This window comes from Marmota flaviventris, chromosome 5, assembly GCF_047511675.1.
Source record: "Marmota flaviventris isolate mMarFla1 chromosome 5, mMarFla1.hap1, whole genome shotgun sequence".
Taxonomy (NCBI): Eukaryota; Metazoa; Chordata; class Mammalia; order Rodentia; family Sciuridae; genus Marmota; species Marmota flaviventris.
In genome coordinates, this window is record NC_092502.1 from 19,634,634 (window position 1) to 19,651,555 (window position 16,922).

The 16,922-nt window shown below is 37.0% G+C and overlaps 1 protein-coding gene across 3 annotated transcripts in view; it reads left to right on the plus strand.

Moving 5' to 3' along the window:
• Gabrb2 (gamma-aminobutyric acid type A receptor subunit beta2) overlaps positions 1 to 16,922 on the plus strand; it is a 232,515-nt gene that overhangs the window by 77,391 nt on the left and 138,202 nt on the right. For all 3 annotated transcript variants that reach the window (XM_027938712.2, XM_071612006.1, XM_071612007.1), the window contains exon 5: positions 4,601 to 4,821. In XM_027938712.2, coding sequence (XP_027794513.1) covers positions 4,601 to 4,821 — 221 coding nt within the window. The remainder of the gene's footprint in view (positions 1 to 4,600; positions 4,822 to 16,922) is intronic.

Here is a 16,922-nt window from a genome sequence, read left to right on the forward strand (position 1 = left end):
CACCCAGGAGTGGGATTCCTAGATCATAGATCAAATGTATGCTAACTTTGTAAAAAACTGACAAACTGTTTCCCAAGTGGCTGGTAGTTTTGTATTTCTGCTTATAATGTGGAGGCTTTCTTTCAGTGGCTGTGCATTTCAGCACTTGGTACTTCTCATTGTTTTTCATGTTTTTACTTGAACTTTTCTAATAGTAGCAGGATCTCTTTATGTTTTTTGTTTGCTTGTTTGCATTTGTTTTTTTCTTTTGTACCAGAGATTGAACCTTGGAGTGCTTAACCACTCAGCCACATTCCCAGACCTTTTAACTTTTTATTTGAGACAGGATCTCCCTAAGTTGCTTAGGGCCTTTCTAAGTTGCTGGCCCTGTGTTTGACCTTGGGATCCTCCTGTTTTAGCCTCCCAAGCTGCTGGGATTATAGGCATGCACCACCCCACCAGGCTCTCTTTATGGTTTTTAATTTGTTTTTTTCATAATGACTCATGATGCTTAACATGATTTCATAAGCTTAGCATTTGTATGCCTTCTTTTTTTCTGGAAAAGTCATATACTTTATTTTACTTTTTAAAATTTTTTATTTGTTTTAATTAGTGATACATGACAGTAGAATGCTTTTATACACTTTGATACGTCATATATAGATGGGATATAATTTCTCATTTTTCTGAGTGTACATGTTGCAGAATCACATTGGCCATGCTGTCACATATATACATACAGTAATAATGTCTGTTTCATTCTACTGTCTTTCCTATGCCTACATCCCCTCCCCTTCCCCCTCATCAATTCCCTCTGCCTAATCTAGGGTAACACTATTCTTCCCTAGTGCCCCCTGCCTTATTGTGAATTAGCATCCACATATTAGAGAAAACATTCTGCATTTTCTTTTGTTAAGTGTTGCTCATATCTTTTGTATATTTCTTATTGGCTTGTTTGATGAGTTTTGAGGATTCTTTATTCCTATATGTTGTCACATATGTGGGCGGTCAACATTTTATCCCAGTCTGTGGTTTGTATTTGTACTCTCTTCATTCTGTTTTTCATGCAGCAAATTTTTTTAGATTTATTGAGATTCGGTTGACCAGTTTTTTTTGTTTTGTTTTATCGGTTGTTGTTTTGGATTTGCGTCAGAGAAGTCTTTGTCTAACTCAAGGTCACTAAGAATTTCTTCTGTTTCATTTCAAGGTCTTGTAATTTTACTTGTTTTTGCTTCAAGCTATGATGGATTTACATGATATGAACTCCACGTCAAGCTTCTATGTCTATTTGCACATAGATGTTCCAGTTAACTTAATTCATTTGTTGAAAGCATTAGACATTCTACAGTCTGTACCTCTGACACAAACCAAGTGAACTTACTGGTGTAGGGGTTTGTTTTTAGACTCTCCTGTTTCATCAGTCTGTGTTTCTATCAATGCTAATAATCTGTCTTAGTGTAGCATAGGAGTAACTCCTACATTCAAAGTCAATCCTTCAAATTGGATCTTCCCTTTTAGCATTATTTTGGCTGTTCTTCTTCCTTTGTTTTCCACATAAGCGTTAGAACCTTTTTGTCAATATATTCAAAAATATCTGCTAGGTAGTATCTAGCTAGGGACTGAGTTTCATCTCTAGGTCAATTCAGAGAGAATTGGCATCTTACTGTTCACTCTGTGAATCCAGAAACATGCTATATCTCTCCACTTAGGCATGGATGCTTTTGACTCTGTGTACGTGCATGTGCGTTTTACTTTAAGTAGATAACAGAAATAGAAGAAAAATAAAACAAATATGAATCTCCCATCTGTGATGGTCTTTCTTCTCCTTGTGCTGCCCTCTACCATATGCTTTGCAAAGTTCACAGTTAGATGCTATTTTATTCCTTCCAGGATCAGGATTTATACTCGAAATTAGTTGGAGAAAGAGCATATATAGTAGGCTTACTCTAACTTGTTTAATGTTGAAAATCTTTTGTCTTTAGTTTTAATCATCTAAATCCCTTCCTGTTTTAGATAACATGGATTACAGATTCAAGAGCTTCTTCCCCTTTTGATAATGTCAGGATGTGTAATTTAAAAATAAATGAAATGGAAATTGATGTGACAGTTTGCAGAATCACCAGGGTCTGTCTGGGAGCATTTCTTAGCAGGCAGTAACTTGCTGACAAATAACAGGAGTTAGCATGTAACACAGGATCTCACAATATTACCATTTATTTAGCCTCAAAGAGAATATAATTTCATGTGTCCAAACACATCTCAGCTGATTGGTAAACTCTAGCATCTTCCAAACTAAATTCTCCTAAATCTCAACGGGATTTATTATCAAGAAGGTGTAAATAGCTTTATATTCCAATAAAAATAATAATCATATTTTCCATTTTATCTGCAAGAATTTGAAATCCCCGAATTTATCCTCTCCAAGTATTAATTGAATTTTTAATATATGTCCTCTTTTTAAGTTATTTGTAGTGTACACACATGAAAAAAAATACAACTGGCCTTTTTTTTCTGTTTTCTAGCTACATAATTTGAGAATCTTCAAGTTTATATATATATATAAATAAAAAGCTTTTCTAGGACCGTGGACTAAAACAGCATGCTGCAGAAAAGAAGCTCACCGTGGGATATTTGATATGCTGTTAGAATGTTAATTTATCTTTTGTTAGAATAGAAGTTTGGTCATAAATTTAAAAGGTTGCACAGGGACTTATGAATTTCTTCCAAATATGTACATTTTTGAAACCACAGAAAACATCTTACTGTTTTCACAGGGACTGTAGTTTGCTTTAAAAAACCTATTCTATGTTTATACATATCATCTTATAAGTTATGTTTTCAAATGGTATAACTAAATTATGATTGTAAATCTCAACCAAGTGTGGGAAGTGAGGACTTCATGAAGATTAAAGCATCTTACACACAGAACTGTCCAATTATGGGCAGAAGTCCAACTGGTGTGCCTTATGGGACCCTCATTGATTCATTATTTGTGCCCTAGGCATTGTGTTGCACCTGGGATTTCCGAGATGATTAAAACATCATCCCAGTTTCTTTTTTCTTGAAACCCCCAAGTAGGGCATAGTGAATTGATTTTGAACTAGAATTGTAATTATCTTTTTTCAAATGAACATTTGGTCCTTCACTTAGTGGTTCAGATGAAGGGGAGAAAGCAATCACATTGTACCCATAGGCCTCTAGTGGATAAAAATCTTACAATAAATATGCAGGTGATTCATTCATAATGTATAGCTTTTGTAGTTTATAAATTTCACTTGAGTTGTACATTTAATTCCCTTTATAATTTCCTGATTAGGCCAGGCTTGAATTAAAAGCCCTGTTTATAGTTACTCTAAAAGAAATATAAAAGAAGTGATATAAATGTACACCCTAGAAAAAAAGTAGAGAAATAATAAAGTTGAAATTCCAGGGTCAGTGCTCCCTCTGTAGCATTTCATTTTCTGAAAAAAGAGGAGCCCCGCATGTTGATCCATAATCCATGGATTTAAATTCTCATGTTGTATTGACTGAGTTAATGTTGTTCAGTTAGCTAGGAAGTCAGCTAAGACTTGGTGAAAATGTCACCTCTGCTGGGAAACTCATATGGATTAGACTGATTAGGATTCTCTCTCTCTCTCTCTTTTTTTTTTTTTTTAACTCTTGCAGTTGCTACAGTAATAAATTAATTACTTTCTAAATTATTCTTTTAAATTTGCATTCTGTACTGAAGTGTGAACTTCATGAGGCTGTTTCTCTTCACTTGTCCATTACCACTCTGTGCATCACTGGGCTCTAAACAGCAGGTCTCTGTTCTTTTCTTTACATATTCCAATCCCATGTTTCCTCAGGTCCTTTGCAGACTCTCCAGTGCTTGGGATATTCTGCTGAGAGCCAGTGAATTGGGCTCATTACCTGGTCTCAACATGCTAACTCTTTAAAGAGCTTTTTCTTTACAATCCCAGTGAAGTATCTCATGTTCTCCTTTCTTTGCATTGTATAATGGAGCATTATTTGACATTATTTTATCATTTTTCTATGCTTTATTTAAAACTTCCCTGAGAACATGCATTTAACCTTTTTTTTAAAAAAAAAATAAAACAAAACACTTTTACCCCATTTCCTCCATGATGCCTGTCACATCATACTTACAAATAACACTTTTGTTGAATGAATGAATATATGAAACCTTAGGTCTGATATGCTCATTAATTCTTTTAGAAGACAAGAAAACAAGTACATGGCTATTTTTTTAAAAAATATGTTATGACCCACCTACAATAGTCCTGTATACTACACTTTAAGAAATGCAAATTAATTATCAAGTATTTATGTCTTAGTGTCTTTCCTCCTGGGAAATATATTATAAACTTCCTATGGATATATTCTCTTCCCTCCTCCTTTAAAGTGCGCGCGCGCACACACACACACACACAAAGTGCATGTATGGCACATAGTGGTTGTCTAGGAAGAATGCATTTAATAAAATATATTTGTGTACTTATCTAGGGGTAGTTTATGGTGTTTGGCCATATGTATTTTTTTCTCAGTAACAATGAGGTGCTTGTCTATGCAACGAGTCTATTTTGGTAACAAATAAAAACTTTTCTTCTCATATCCACAGGATTATACCTTGACAATGTACTTTCAGCAAGCCTGGAGAGATAAGAGGCTGTCCTATAATGTAATACCTTTAAACTTGACTTTGGACAACAGAGTGGCAGATCAGCTCTGGGTGCCTGATACCTACTTCCTGAACGATAAGAAGTCATTTGTTCATGGAGTGACTGTCAAAAACCGCATGATCCGCCTGCATCCAGATGGCACAGTCCTTTATGGCCTCAGGTCTGTAGTATCCATTTTAATATTTAACTTTTCCTGAACAAAATAATTATTGATTTTTGTAACAGAAGAGTAATGTGCTGTTTTCTTTACTCTGCCTGCAATTTTGCTGATAAACAGTTAAACCTCCTATCCAGTAAATATCTGAGAGCTTAGGATACCATGTTTACAAAGGGACTTAGCGCCAGCTAAGACTAAGTTTTTTTTTTTTTTTTTTTTTTTCTGAATTATCTTCCAAAATCAGCTTCTGATCCTAAAGCTGCTTTCTTTAAGGAATAGGGATAAACAATATCAAAATAACAGAGATGCAAGGTTTCTTCAGAATGGAAAAAAAATCATGGATGCTGAATGATTGTGTTTGAATGTGGCAGATGCTCTGTTTTGTAAATTGCTCCTGAGCTGCCTGAACTGGGTCATGGTCCTCTGATGACAGGAAGGCTTAGAGTGCCCTCGCACCCTCCAAGGAGCATTCTGACCTGAAAATAAACAAAGTATTTGTCTTATGCTTATTAATAGGATATTCATACTCTTATAGGTACCTCCCTGTCAGAAAAGAATTGTGATGCTATGCTATGTGGATGAGGATCATTTTAAATTAGGCAGTTTCTACTTTTAAATTTTATTTTGTATTAAAAGGAATGTATGACTTCCCAGGGAAAATGAAGAAAATACACACATGCGTGCGCACGCGCGCACACACACACATATTTCTGAGAAAAATACAATGCAGAGAATTTCTTTTCATTATAGTTCACATCTACTCGCCTGGCATTTGATTACATTTGACCAACAATTGATACAGATCTTAGTCTGGCCATAGTGCAGTGGTGGGAATAAGTCACTGTTGCTAATAAAATAACATTCATCAAGGATGTATTATAGTGGAAGATATTACAAATTTTAACATTTTCAGTAACCTCTGATCTATTCTATTTTATGGAATGGTGATGATAGTACTAATAATATTATTATCCATTGATTGAACACTAGAGTTAAATGTTGAGCTAAGTGTTTCCCATGCATTATCATACAGTAGTCTCCCCCTTATCTACAGTTTGACTTTCTTCCATTTCAATTGTGTGGTCTGAAAATATATAAAAATTCCAGAAATAAACTACATGTTTAAATTTGCACTATTTTGAGTTACATGATAAAATCTTAGTTGCCATCTGGCTCTCTCTCACCTGGGATGTGAATCATCTTTTTGTTCAGTGTTTCCTTGCAGTATATGCTACCCAACTATTAGTCACTTAGTAACTGTCTTGGTAATCATATCCTATCAAAGTATTGCAGTGCTTGCATTCAAATAACCCTTATTTTTCTTAATATGGTCCTAAATTGCCAGTTCACATATGCCACTTTGGCAGTTCACATGTGCCAAAGAGAAGTTGTAAAATGCTCCCTTTAAGTGAAAAGGTGAATGTTTTTGAGTTACAAGGAATGAAAAAGCATCATACACTTAATTTGCTAAGATCCATAATAAGGAATGTATCTTTTAAGTGTAAAATTGTGATGAAGGAAAAAGATTTCCAAGCTAGTTTTCTCTCCCACCTCAAAATGTAAAAGTTATAGCCACAGTAAGTGATAAGTGCTTAGTTAAGATGGAAAAAGCATTAAAATTATGGGTGGAAGACACGTCAAGAAAATGTGTTCCCATTGACAATGGTATCTTCTGCTAAAAAGAACTGAGCCTAAGAAGACTTTGACCCAGGATCCTCAGAAACCATTGACACCAAACCATTTACTGCAAGAAAGGGATGGTCACACCAATTCAGAAATAGGTTTAAACTGAAAAAAAAAATATAAAATTTACTGGGAAGGCTGCATCTGCTGATGCAGAAGCTGCTGTCACATTTCTGGCAGAATTGAAGAAGCTGATTAAGGACAAAGGATTGCATCCAAAGTACATCTTCAAATTCAGTGAAACTGAGCTCTTTTGAACTAAGATATGCAATAGAACCCACATTCAAAAAAAAAAAAAACAAAAACAAAGGAAATGAGGGCGTGAAGTATGGAAGGGCAGGTTGTCAACTCTGGTACTGTGAGGCAATCGGGCATGTGAGAAAGTCAGGCATAGGATGCAGAGTAGAGAATACACATGCAGTTGAAACAAAAATGAGTTTTCTGCCCATGTTCTGGCAACATAATCAGAGAGAGTGGGCAACAGCCATCCTGTTTATGAAAAAGTTCTTCTAGTGCTTCATCTCAGAAGTGAGAAAATACTTGGAAGAGGGAAAGTTGGAATTTGAAGTCCTATTAATAGTAGACAGTGTCCCTGGCCATCTTGAAACTGCTTACTATGTAAATCAAAATGCCCACATTCTATGTTTACCTCCGAATACAATCTCATTGCTTTAGATCCTTGGCCAGAGCATTGTTCAGTTTGTCAAGGCCACTTATATCCACCTGGCATTTGATTGCATTAGATCAGCAGATGATATAGACCTTAATCTGGATATAATACAGCAATAGTAATAATTCACTATTGCTGATGAAATAATATCCATCAAAAATTCCAATGATGAGTTGAAACAAGACATTGTCAATATCCTTGGGAGTAACTTAAAGAGTGAGGTAATAAATTATGGTAAAGTCTTCCCAGGGAATGATGGAAAAGTTAAGAAAATCATTTCCAGGACAAGGCAAGTAGGTGGAGAAGGATTTGCCAACACACTTGGTGAAAAAGTGGAACAACATATGGAAGGCCATCAAGAAGTGTTAACAGATGAGGAATTTTAAGAACTCAATGAGTCTCCCATAGAGACAGAATAAGATGAAGAAGAAAAACCTGAAGCAGAACCAGCAGTGTGGGCATTCCTAAAATTTGCTGAAGGATTTCTAATTATGCAGACATTAAGGGACAAGACTATGGAATGCGATCCTCAGATGGAATGCAGCATTAAAGTTACCCATGTGATCACTGAAGGATTACAACCTCTGCAGTAATGTGTTGATGAGTTCAAAAGGAAGACCAGCAACTTCTGGATGATGTTCTTCCAAAATTTTTCTGCAATCAGCTACCAAAGATCACTAACCACTGACATTACCTCATCCTGACATCCACCCATCAATATTGTCATGGCTCTGCGATCCCAGATCACTCGCAGCAGATGATTCTCCTCCTGACGCAGTGTCAGAAGGTCCGGTCCGTGGTCACCTAATGCTGCATCACAATGCCCTTGCCAGTCACTTCTCTGCATCTCCTCGGGCTGGCTTTGCATCACCTCACATCATCTCATAAGAAGGTGAGTGCAATAAGAAAATTTAAGAGAGAGCACATTCCATTCGCCTAAACTCAAGTACTGTGTGGTTATAATTGTTCTATTTTATTATTAAGTACTGTTATTAATCTATTACTATGCTTTGCTTTATAAATAAAACTGTACCATGGGTGTTTATGCATAGCAAAAAGCATAGTATACATAGGGTTTGGTAGCCCCACTCTATGGTGTCAGGCATCCACTGGAGATCTTGGAAAACATTCCTCCCAAGGATAAGGGGGAGCTACTGTATTAATCCTTATAATAGCCCCACATATTAGGAACTGTTATGAGTTTACATTCAAATGAACAAACAGAAGATGATGAGCCTTGCCCAAGAACACACACACAAAATAAAAATCATTGGAGATGTTATTTGAACTCTGTTCCAGTTTCAAAACCAGAGCCCAATGCTACACAGGGATACCTCTACTTGAATATTTTTCTTACCTGTTTTATCTCATTTTTATTTTCTGCTTGACTCATGTGTGATCATAGACCCTGAGATTCAGATTCTGTTTATCATGGTTGTAGAGGGAACGGCATTTAGCTGTCAAGGGAGGGAGAAAAAAAAAAAAAAAAAACAACAAAGGAAGGACATAGAGGGAGCCCTGGAGGCAAAATAATGGATTAGACACCCACACCGCTCACGTACTTGCTTCTTTAGGAAGGAAGAAAAACAGAGAGAAAATACACTGAACATTGTCTGAAAAAATTCTACCACAGTGGTGACTTTAAAAATCACAATGGAAATAATTGTGTTCAGCAGATACATTTTGCTAAACATATATCTTGAAGTCAACCACGTAACACAGCCAATCACAAAGACCTTAATGAATGAGTGGCCATGTAGACCATGGAAAACATGGAAAGGTTGTAGCTCCCACTTCTTAAAAGTTAAGCATAGAGAGAAGTAGGGATCTGGAAGAAGGCAGAGGAGAGACAGAAATAATAAGTTGGCCATTGGGCAGGGAGGACTGCTAATGGCAAGCAGTGGCCACGCAGTAGACTCGGTGATGGACATACTTTTCCCATCAAATCATCTCATCTTTAAAGAATTCATGCAGAAATCATCCCGAGCTCTTACTCTTTCCCCGCAATACTCACCTTTAGGATAGAGATCTGTGGTATTTTGTTTTTAAATCCAGTACTGATACTGGCTGCGGGCGCACATACCTGTATTCCGAGAGGCTTGGGAGCCTCAGGCAGGAGGATCATGAGTTCAAAGCCAGCCTCAGCAACTTAGTGAGGCACTAAGCAACTAAGTGAGAAACTGTCTCTAAATAAAATAAAATATTTTAAAAGGACTGTTGGAGGGACTGGGGTTGTGGCTCAGCTGTAGAGCGCTCACCTAGTGCGACTGGGTTCGATCCTTAGCACCACATAAAAATAAATAAATTTTAAAAACAAAGTTATTGTGTCCAACTACAACAAAGAATAAATAAATAAATATATATTTTTTTTAAAAAAAAAGGGAGCGGCAGGGGATGTGGCTCAGTGATTAAGTGCCCCTGGACTCAATCCCCAATATCAATAATAATAATAATAATAATGACAACAAAAACAATATGAATAACAAATCCAGTACTGACAAAGCACCTACATGTAAATAGCAACTCAGTGAATATTGGGAATGAATTTGTGAATGCATACATATGTAGTTGAGTGTACAGGAAAATCGGCAATCAGAATATCTTCGGAATTGAGAGAGACGAGGAATACCAGAACAGATGATAAATTGACTTCTTTGCATTGTCACTAGTCATACCAAAAAAAAAAAAGTGACTACTCCATTATTCATTTGTACCATTAAGACCAAATGGATACCATTTCTGTGCTTTGAACATTTGATGGTAGGAAATCGTCATTCTCCCATCCCCACTTCCCAAAAAGGGCTGCTAGATATCAAACATGCAGATTCATGAAAGCATTTGACATGCACAGAGCAGCCTCACAAATTGTGATTGTTTTCTCAATTGTATTGTTAATTCAGAAAATTGATTTTTAAAACATTTATGAATGTACCATTCATTTTTTTATGGATAAATAGTAGAACATTTTATTTCAACTAAAATGTCCACTGACAGGATTGATTCACAGATGCTCAGATCCTCCTCCTGCTCATCCACCCTCAATTTTGTCATTTTTTTTAATTGCTGGCAGTCTAACAGGAAATTTAGCTTGTGTCAGTATTCAATAATGGCTGTATTGAAACAACACTTAAAATATCAGTATTAGAGGGTAGTCCTCAATGAAGGATTTAACATATACTCATCACTCTGTGAGAACTATGCATGCATTATCTCATTTAATGTTAACTTTAGGTCTACAAAGTACATGGTACTAGTTTCTCCATATTACATGAAGAAATGATGTCATGTATAAGATTACACTGCCACTGTGCTTGGGGTCATAGTCATCTGAATGCTGAATGCAGAGGCATTACTCTTCATCGCTCTGTCCTATTCTTCACATGATGGTAAGATGGAAATAAATAGTAGGAATCACCTGAACGTACCTGGCAGAAAATTAAAAAGAGGTTAAGAAAAGCTTGGTGGAAATAGTTTTCATTGGCTCTATAGATACAGACTTTATTCTTGATTGATCAGATAAGGTCCAAAATAACAAGTGCATTTTTACATCTTGAGTTCAAGTGTTTAGGTCTTCAGTTCAAGTTTACTAAAAGATGATTCAGGGTGTGTAGATTCCTAGGGCACTGGTAAGACCATTGTGAAGAACTTGGTGTTGGTGGGTTCATCAGCCTGTCTAAAGCAAACTGCAAGGCAGTCATCCAGACCTGGACAGGGAGGTTGAGATAGGTAGAGCTTTAAATACCAAGACGGTGAACAAGGAATAACAAGGCCTTTGAGCTGAATGCCAGGTGAGTTCAAGGCATAAGCTAAGAGTATAAACTCTCCACACCTTGAGACCTGGGAAGGCTGGAAGGAGGAGGGACAGACACTCATTCACAGGATTTGAGTGAGCTTCTTTCATAGGTTTTTCTTTGGTGAAATGTTCAGGCATTAAAACACAGTAAGGAGAGAGAAAGCCATATGGCAAAATGTAATGCTTGTTGAATTCAGCGATGGCTATGTAGGTGTTCATTGTGTCATTCTTTCTACTTGTCTGTATGTTTGAAAATGTTCATAACAAAATTTGGAAAAGGAGACAGTTATGCTTCAGATGTCAATAGTCCTTTAGTTCTGTTATCTAGGAAACATGACTCATAATTTAAGAGATCTGTAGTCAAGTAATGTTCCTTCTGACCTTTTGGAGGTGGAGAATCATCTGAGAACAGGAGGAGCTGTATTTACAGAAAGGCCATCTCATTTCAGTGTATGTGCGGCTCAGTGGGTGGCATCCATGACCACAGATGGCCAGGCTAAGCTACCATCCAAACAGCAAGGTCAAAACTCTCCAGCTAATACTTGGCTAACTTCCTTGTGAAATTCTCCCACAAGAGCATGCCCATTGCTTCTGACTGCATCCAGCAAGAGTGCCAAGTCACTCATGGTGATGCATTGTATTTGGTCAGCATGAGTTTTGAGCATAGCACACTAACTTCTCTGCAACAAGCCCTCATCAAGGTACCACAGCTGTTGGAAGTTCAAACTGTGAGGACTGAGACTTAGAAATAGGAAAAATATATTAGAGCTTCCTGTGATAGGCTATTTTCTGATCCTGATTAGATCTCTGTCCGTTTCCCCTTCTCCCAAAGCTTAGATGTGCAGCGTCCTCTCCGTTTTCCCACTGTTCATCAGGTTGATAATAATTTCAGACTCAGGGAACAGAGTCCTAATACTGCAGTGCAGGGCTGGATAAGTGGACACAACTGTGAACATCAACCAGTTTCTGAACCAAGTGCTGTTTAATAGAGCTTGGGCTTTAATTCCATCTTTGGTCTCTCACTTATTGCTGAACCTTGATTTGATTCTCCAGGGGCAAATTTGGTGATATAAATTTTGTTATAACTCGTCATTTTTGTATCAAGGATCCATGAATGTAAAAGAATGCACCAACATCAGACCAGAAAATGAAATGCTTTATGGAGTAGCGCACTAACAGGTGGATAGTGAGTGTTTAATGTTACTTGATATTACTGAATCAGTGAATGTAGAGATGGGTAGAAAATTTTAGTTTTACCTGTTATTTTTTCATTATTTTGTGAAGGAAGACAGGATGTCCTTTGTCTATAACCAGGAGAATGGCAGCGAGCAATGCACTGAAGACAAAGCCAGGGTCTCTGCCTGCCTCGTCTAGAATGAGAAGGAGCTAGTGAAGAGAACTTGAAGGACTGTCAGATGAGTTGAGGACACAAATGTACTGGAGCCAGTGATCTCCAGCCATTGCATGTGGCTGCTTGAGCTCAGCAGTAAGCAATAGGTTCCTGGTTTAAGACCTGAGCAACTGTGACAGTCTTTAAAAGCTGTCCTGTGGCCCATTTGAAGCACGTGGTCAGTAACTTTCATTTACTCAAGCACTGCATGATTCTTCTTAAACCAAACCTTTCCTTTCCTTCTCTTCATGTCTTATCACTCCTCCATTTTTCTCAACTTTATTTAAAGAGCTATGGTAAAAAGTTATGAACAATGTTTTTTCCTCCCTATCAGAAAATTGTAGTTTGTGGCTGAAAAATAGTGAAATCTTTGAATATAATCTCACCATCTTGTTCCTTTCTGGCTGTTGTAGCAAGATGCCATAAAAGGGCGCCTTATAACTTCAGAAAAGTCACAGTTATGGAGTCTGTAAGTGCAGAAAGAAGGTAAGGTAGCATCTGAGGTTATGTTTAAGGAGGCCATGTTCCTGGCTCCTGAGGACACCCTCTCTTGTGTCCTCACCTAGGGAGAGGAAGGCAGCTGTGTCCTCACCCAGTGGAGACACTTTTGTAAGGGACTTGATGGCATTGATGATAGCCGTGCCCTCAGGGTCTAACCACCTCCAGAGGCCTCACCTCCTCATACCCTCACTTTCTGATTAGGGTCAACTCACGAATCAGAAAGAAATGAATATTCAGACCATAAATAAACACATACCCTTCCTAGCTGCAGCTAAAGCCCAATGACTCCACTTTGATAATAAAATACTCTTATATTTTACTATACTCTTTAGAGAGTTTAATCAAGAGGTATGGCCAGGTATAAGAAGAATGTTTTTGTGGCAGTAACCAAGCTGCAGAACTGTAAATGAAAGACTTTTCAATTGAGTAGGCAGAAGAATTCATAGCTAATCATATACCAGATAGTCGGAAGAGATTGAAGTGCCTTCTATTCCAAAATAATATTGTCCCAATCAGGTAAAAAATAACAGAAAATACAGAATTTTTAAAAATATTTTTAGTTGTAGATGGACACAATACCTCTATTTTATTTATTTATTTATTTTTATGTGGTGCTGAGGATCAAGCCCAGTGCCTCACTTACGCTAGGCAAGAGCTCTACCACTGAGTCACAACTCCACCCCCAAAATACAGAATTTTTATCCATAAACCTGGCTAAAGTATAGCAGGTAGAAACCAGTTTAATATAGTGTTGACCATTATAAAGAACGTTATATGTGTGTACTTCAGATTGTTATTTATTTATAATATACATATGTTAAAAGTAAATATATCATATATAAGATTTCAAAACTAATGAATAATTATATTATTCAGGGAATTAGAGACCAATACACTAGTCTGAAAATTAGTAATTCATCTAATTATTTACTTAAATGATTTCTAAATGTTTATTCTACCTCCTAAAACCTATAACTATGTGATTTTGCTAATGCAAGGCAAATATCTTTTTAGAACTTCCATTTAATTATGCACATAGCAGTATTTAACATTTTTTAGTACTCTGGCCATGGCATTTATCTCCTTGAAAAATTTTTAGTTCATTAAAAATAAAAACAATATAATTACATTCATTTATATAAAAGAGCAGTCAACCTGAATTATCAATAAGTAACATCCTTTTGTAAACACAATAGTGGATATTTTAATAAAAACAGAATCTACAACCAAATTGGACATTATTATTTATGACAAGTAATTAACTTTTCATCATAAATATTTGTCACATTAAAAACTTTTCAAAAATAAAACACAAAGAAAACACTCATCCAATTATGAAATGACATTTATTTCTCCTCGAAAATTTAGAAAATATGATTAAATTATGAAAAAAAATGTCCCCTAATTCTGCCACTCAGAGGTAACTGTTACTTGTTCCTTTTCTATACACTTTCATATAGTTTTCTTCTAAAAAAGCATGTATGTGATTTTTTAAACAAAAATGAATCCTCTACCAGGCGCATTGGTGCATGCTGTAATTCCAGCAGTTCAAGAGGCTGAGATAGGAGGAGTGCGAGTTCAAATCCAGCTTCAGCAACAGAGAGACACTAAGCAACTCAGTAAGACCCTGTCTCTAATAATAAAATACAAAATTGGACTGGGGATGTGGCTCAGTGGTTGAGTGCCCCTGAGTTCAATCCCTGGTACCCACCCCCATCCATAAAAACCCCAAACAAAAACAAAAACAAAAAAAGAATACTCTTCATACCATTTTGTGTTCTGATTTTTTAAAACAGTTTATGATGTATATGGTTGCCTTGTCAATAAAACCCTCCTCAATTTCATTCTTTTACCATTATAGGACATACTTAGGTTAAATTACTTCATCCGATATAGGATGTGGTTTATGGTTTTCATGTAGGGTGAAATGTGCTTGTGGTCTTTGCTGTAAAATGTAGGACTATTACTTAGCATGCACTTAATGTTTTAATGAGAGGTAAAGCTATTTCCAGCACAGTTTTTCATCTTACAGTTGTGCGGTTGCAATTTGTTAAAAATGCTCTGGGGCTGCACTGTTGCTGACTTCACTAGGACAGTTCTGGAAGGAATGGCTTTCTTGCTCTCTATCAGAGCTGACCCCTATGAAAATAGCCATTTGTTTTTATGTGAGGAGAGAGGCCTTGACTTCACATGCATGCCTCCCGTAGATAACACTGGATCAGAAACTTGTCACTTCTAATTAAAGTTTCACATTCTTAAAGAAAGATCCAGCAGGAAGCAGAAGGCAATTCAGCCACCTCCTGCTATGTCTGTTCTGTCATTGGGAAAATGGCAAAGGATAATGTCAGCCAGTAATGGACTTAGACAAGCAGGGTTTTATTATATTTCATCCTTTCTCTTCTCCAAAAGTTTTACCACAGGGATAACTAAGTAGCCACCCCATGCTGAAATGCAGTCTATTAAACATTAATAGATCAATTTTTAACTTGGATTTCCTAATTGGCTTAATTCATTTTCATAGATCTGTTCAGTGCATATATTTTGTCAGGCAGAACAAAAGCGATTTTATTAAGAATATAATTTCCTTCTGGCCAGAGTGTGACAAACAACTCTCTTCAGTTTTCCCAGCCTTCAAACAGAAGAAAAACAAAAGAAAACAAAACAAAATCTCTCTGCCTGCCCCTGTGTGGGAAAAGACTCATAAAATGGAGTGTCACAGAATACATTCTTGTTTCAAAAAGATGTTGTTCATTTTTAAAACACCTTTCTTTCCCATATTTTTTCCATAAGATTGAATTATTTAAATTAAAAATAAAGGTATTTGCAGGTTATTTCTAGCATCTTCAAGTTCATCTTCTAGTTTAAAGGGAGATTTGGAGAGGATAGCAATTGTACCTCCATATAGAGATACCAGTAGAGCAGAGCTGAATCTCAAACTTCCAACTTCCAAACCAGGGTTTGTTCTTGTTTTTCTTGCTTCCGCAGCTGCTGCTGCCAGTGATGTTACTCTGTTACTTAGAGTTGTCATTGTCTGGCTGACATCAGTAGCAAATAGTACAAATCCGAATCAACAGTACTAGGATCAGAAGCACACCAATCCTCAGACCTTGGAAACAGAGACAGTATGTACCTATGATTCTAGGAAATAACCTCGGGCTTTTTTTTGGTTCAACATTTAGCTGGATATTTGTTTAAAAACACTTAAAAGAGGAAAAGCAAATCTGGCCACCTTCCTTCTTCCTAAATATTACAGACTCATGCTCAGTGAGTATCCTTTCCTATCATCTAGATGGGTCCCTCATTGTCCTTATGTCCTCTGACTTCAGAAGAAAGTTTGCTTTGACTGTGTTTTTGTCACAAAGGTGACCCCCCCTGCAGAGCTGAAGTGGCCCTGGGAGTCCATTGGCACCAGTTCTTGCGATTTTGTGGGAAGAATGTTAGACAAATCTCACAGAATAACAAGCGGAAGTTTATTAGATAGAGTGAGAGTAGAGACTTTCAGGACAGACATTGTTTGGGCCACCTTGTTGGGGAGTAGGACATGGTTCTTACAGAGTCAGGGTTTTTAAGAATTTTGGGTCCTTTGTTCTCACCTTAGTTGCTCATCTCCCCAGGTGGTTACTACTCTGTTGTTTAGCCCTCAGCAACTTTTTTGTTAAAATTGTATTGACCTAGTCACAAGGATACAGAATGGGTGTGACATGGTCTTGAGATGCTAATTCCCTTAAGGAATGATAATTAACTATGATGGAGAGGTTTGGCACACTATTCCCATTTCCCAGGTGCTTGTCTGGCTTGATAAAGTTTTCTGTTACCCCCAGTCCTGTGACCTATGGGTTCTCTTTGATGTATATGTCTGATGTCCTCCCTATGGGTTACCACCCTTCTTTATCCTTCCTCCTCCCATTTGTTCAGGGTTAAAGAAATGCTTAGCATTTGCAGTGTTGAAAGTTGGCACCAAGCCCAAAAGTGTAAAGGGTACCTCTGAAGGACAAAGGAATAATCAGAGACTCCAGGGATTTTCAAGCAGGTAGGACGTACTCCTAAGAAGGACATGACCCTCATGG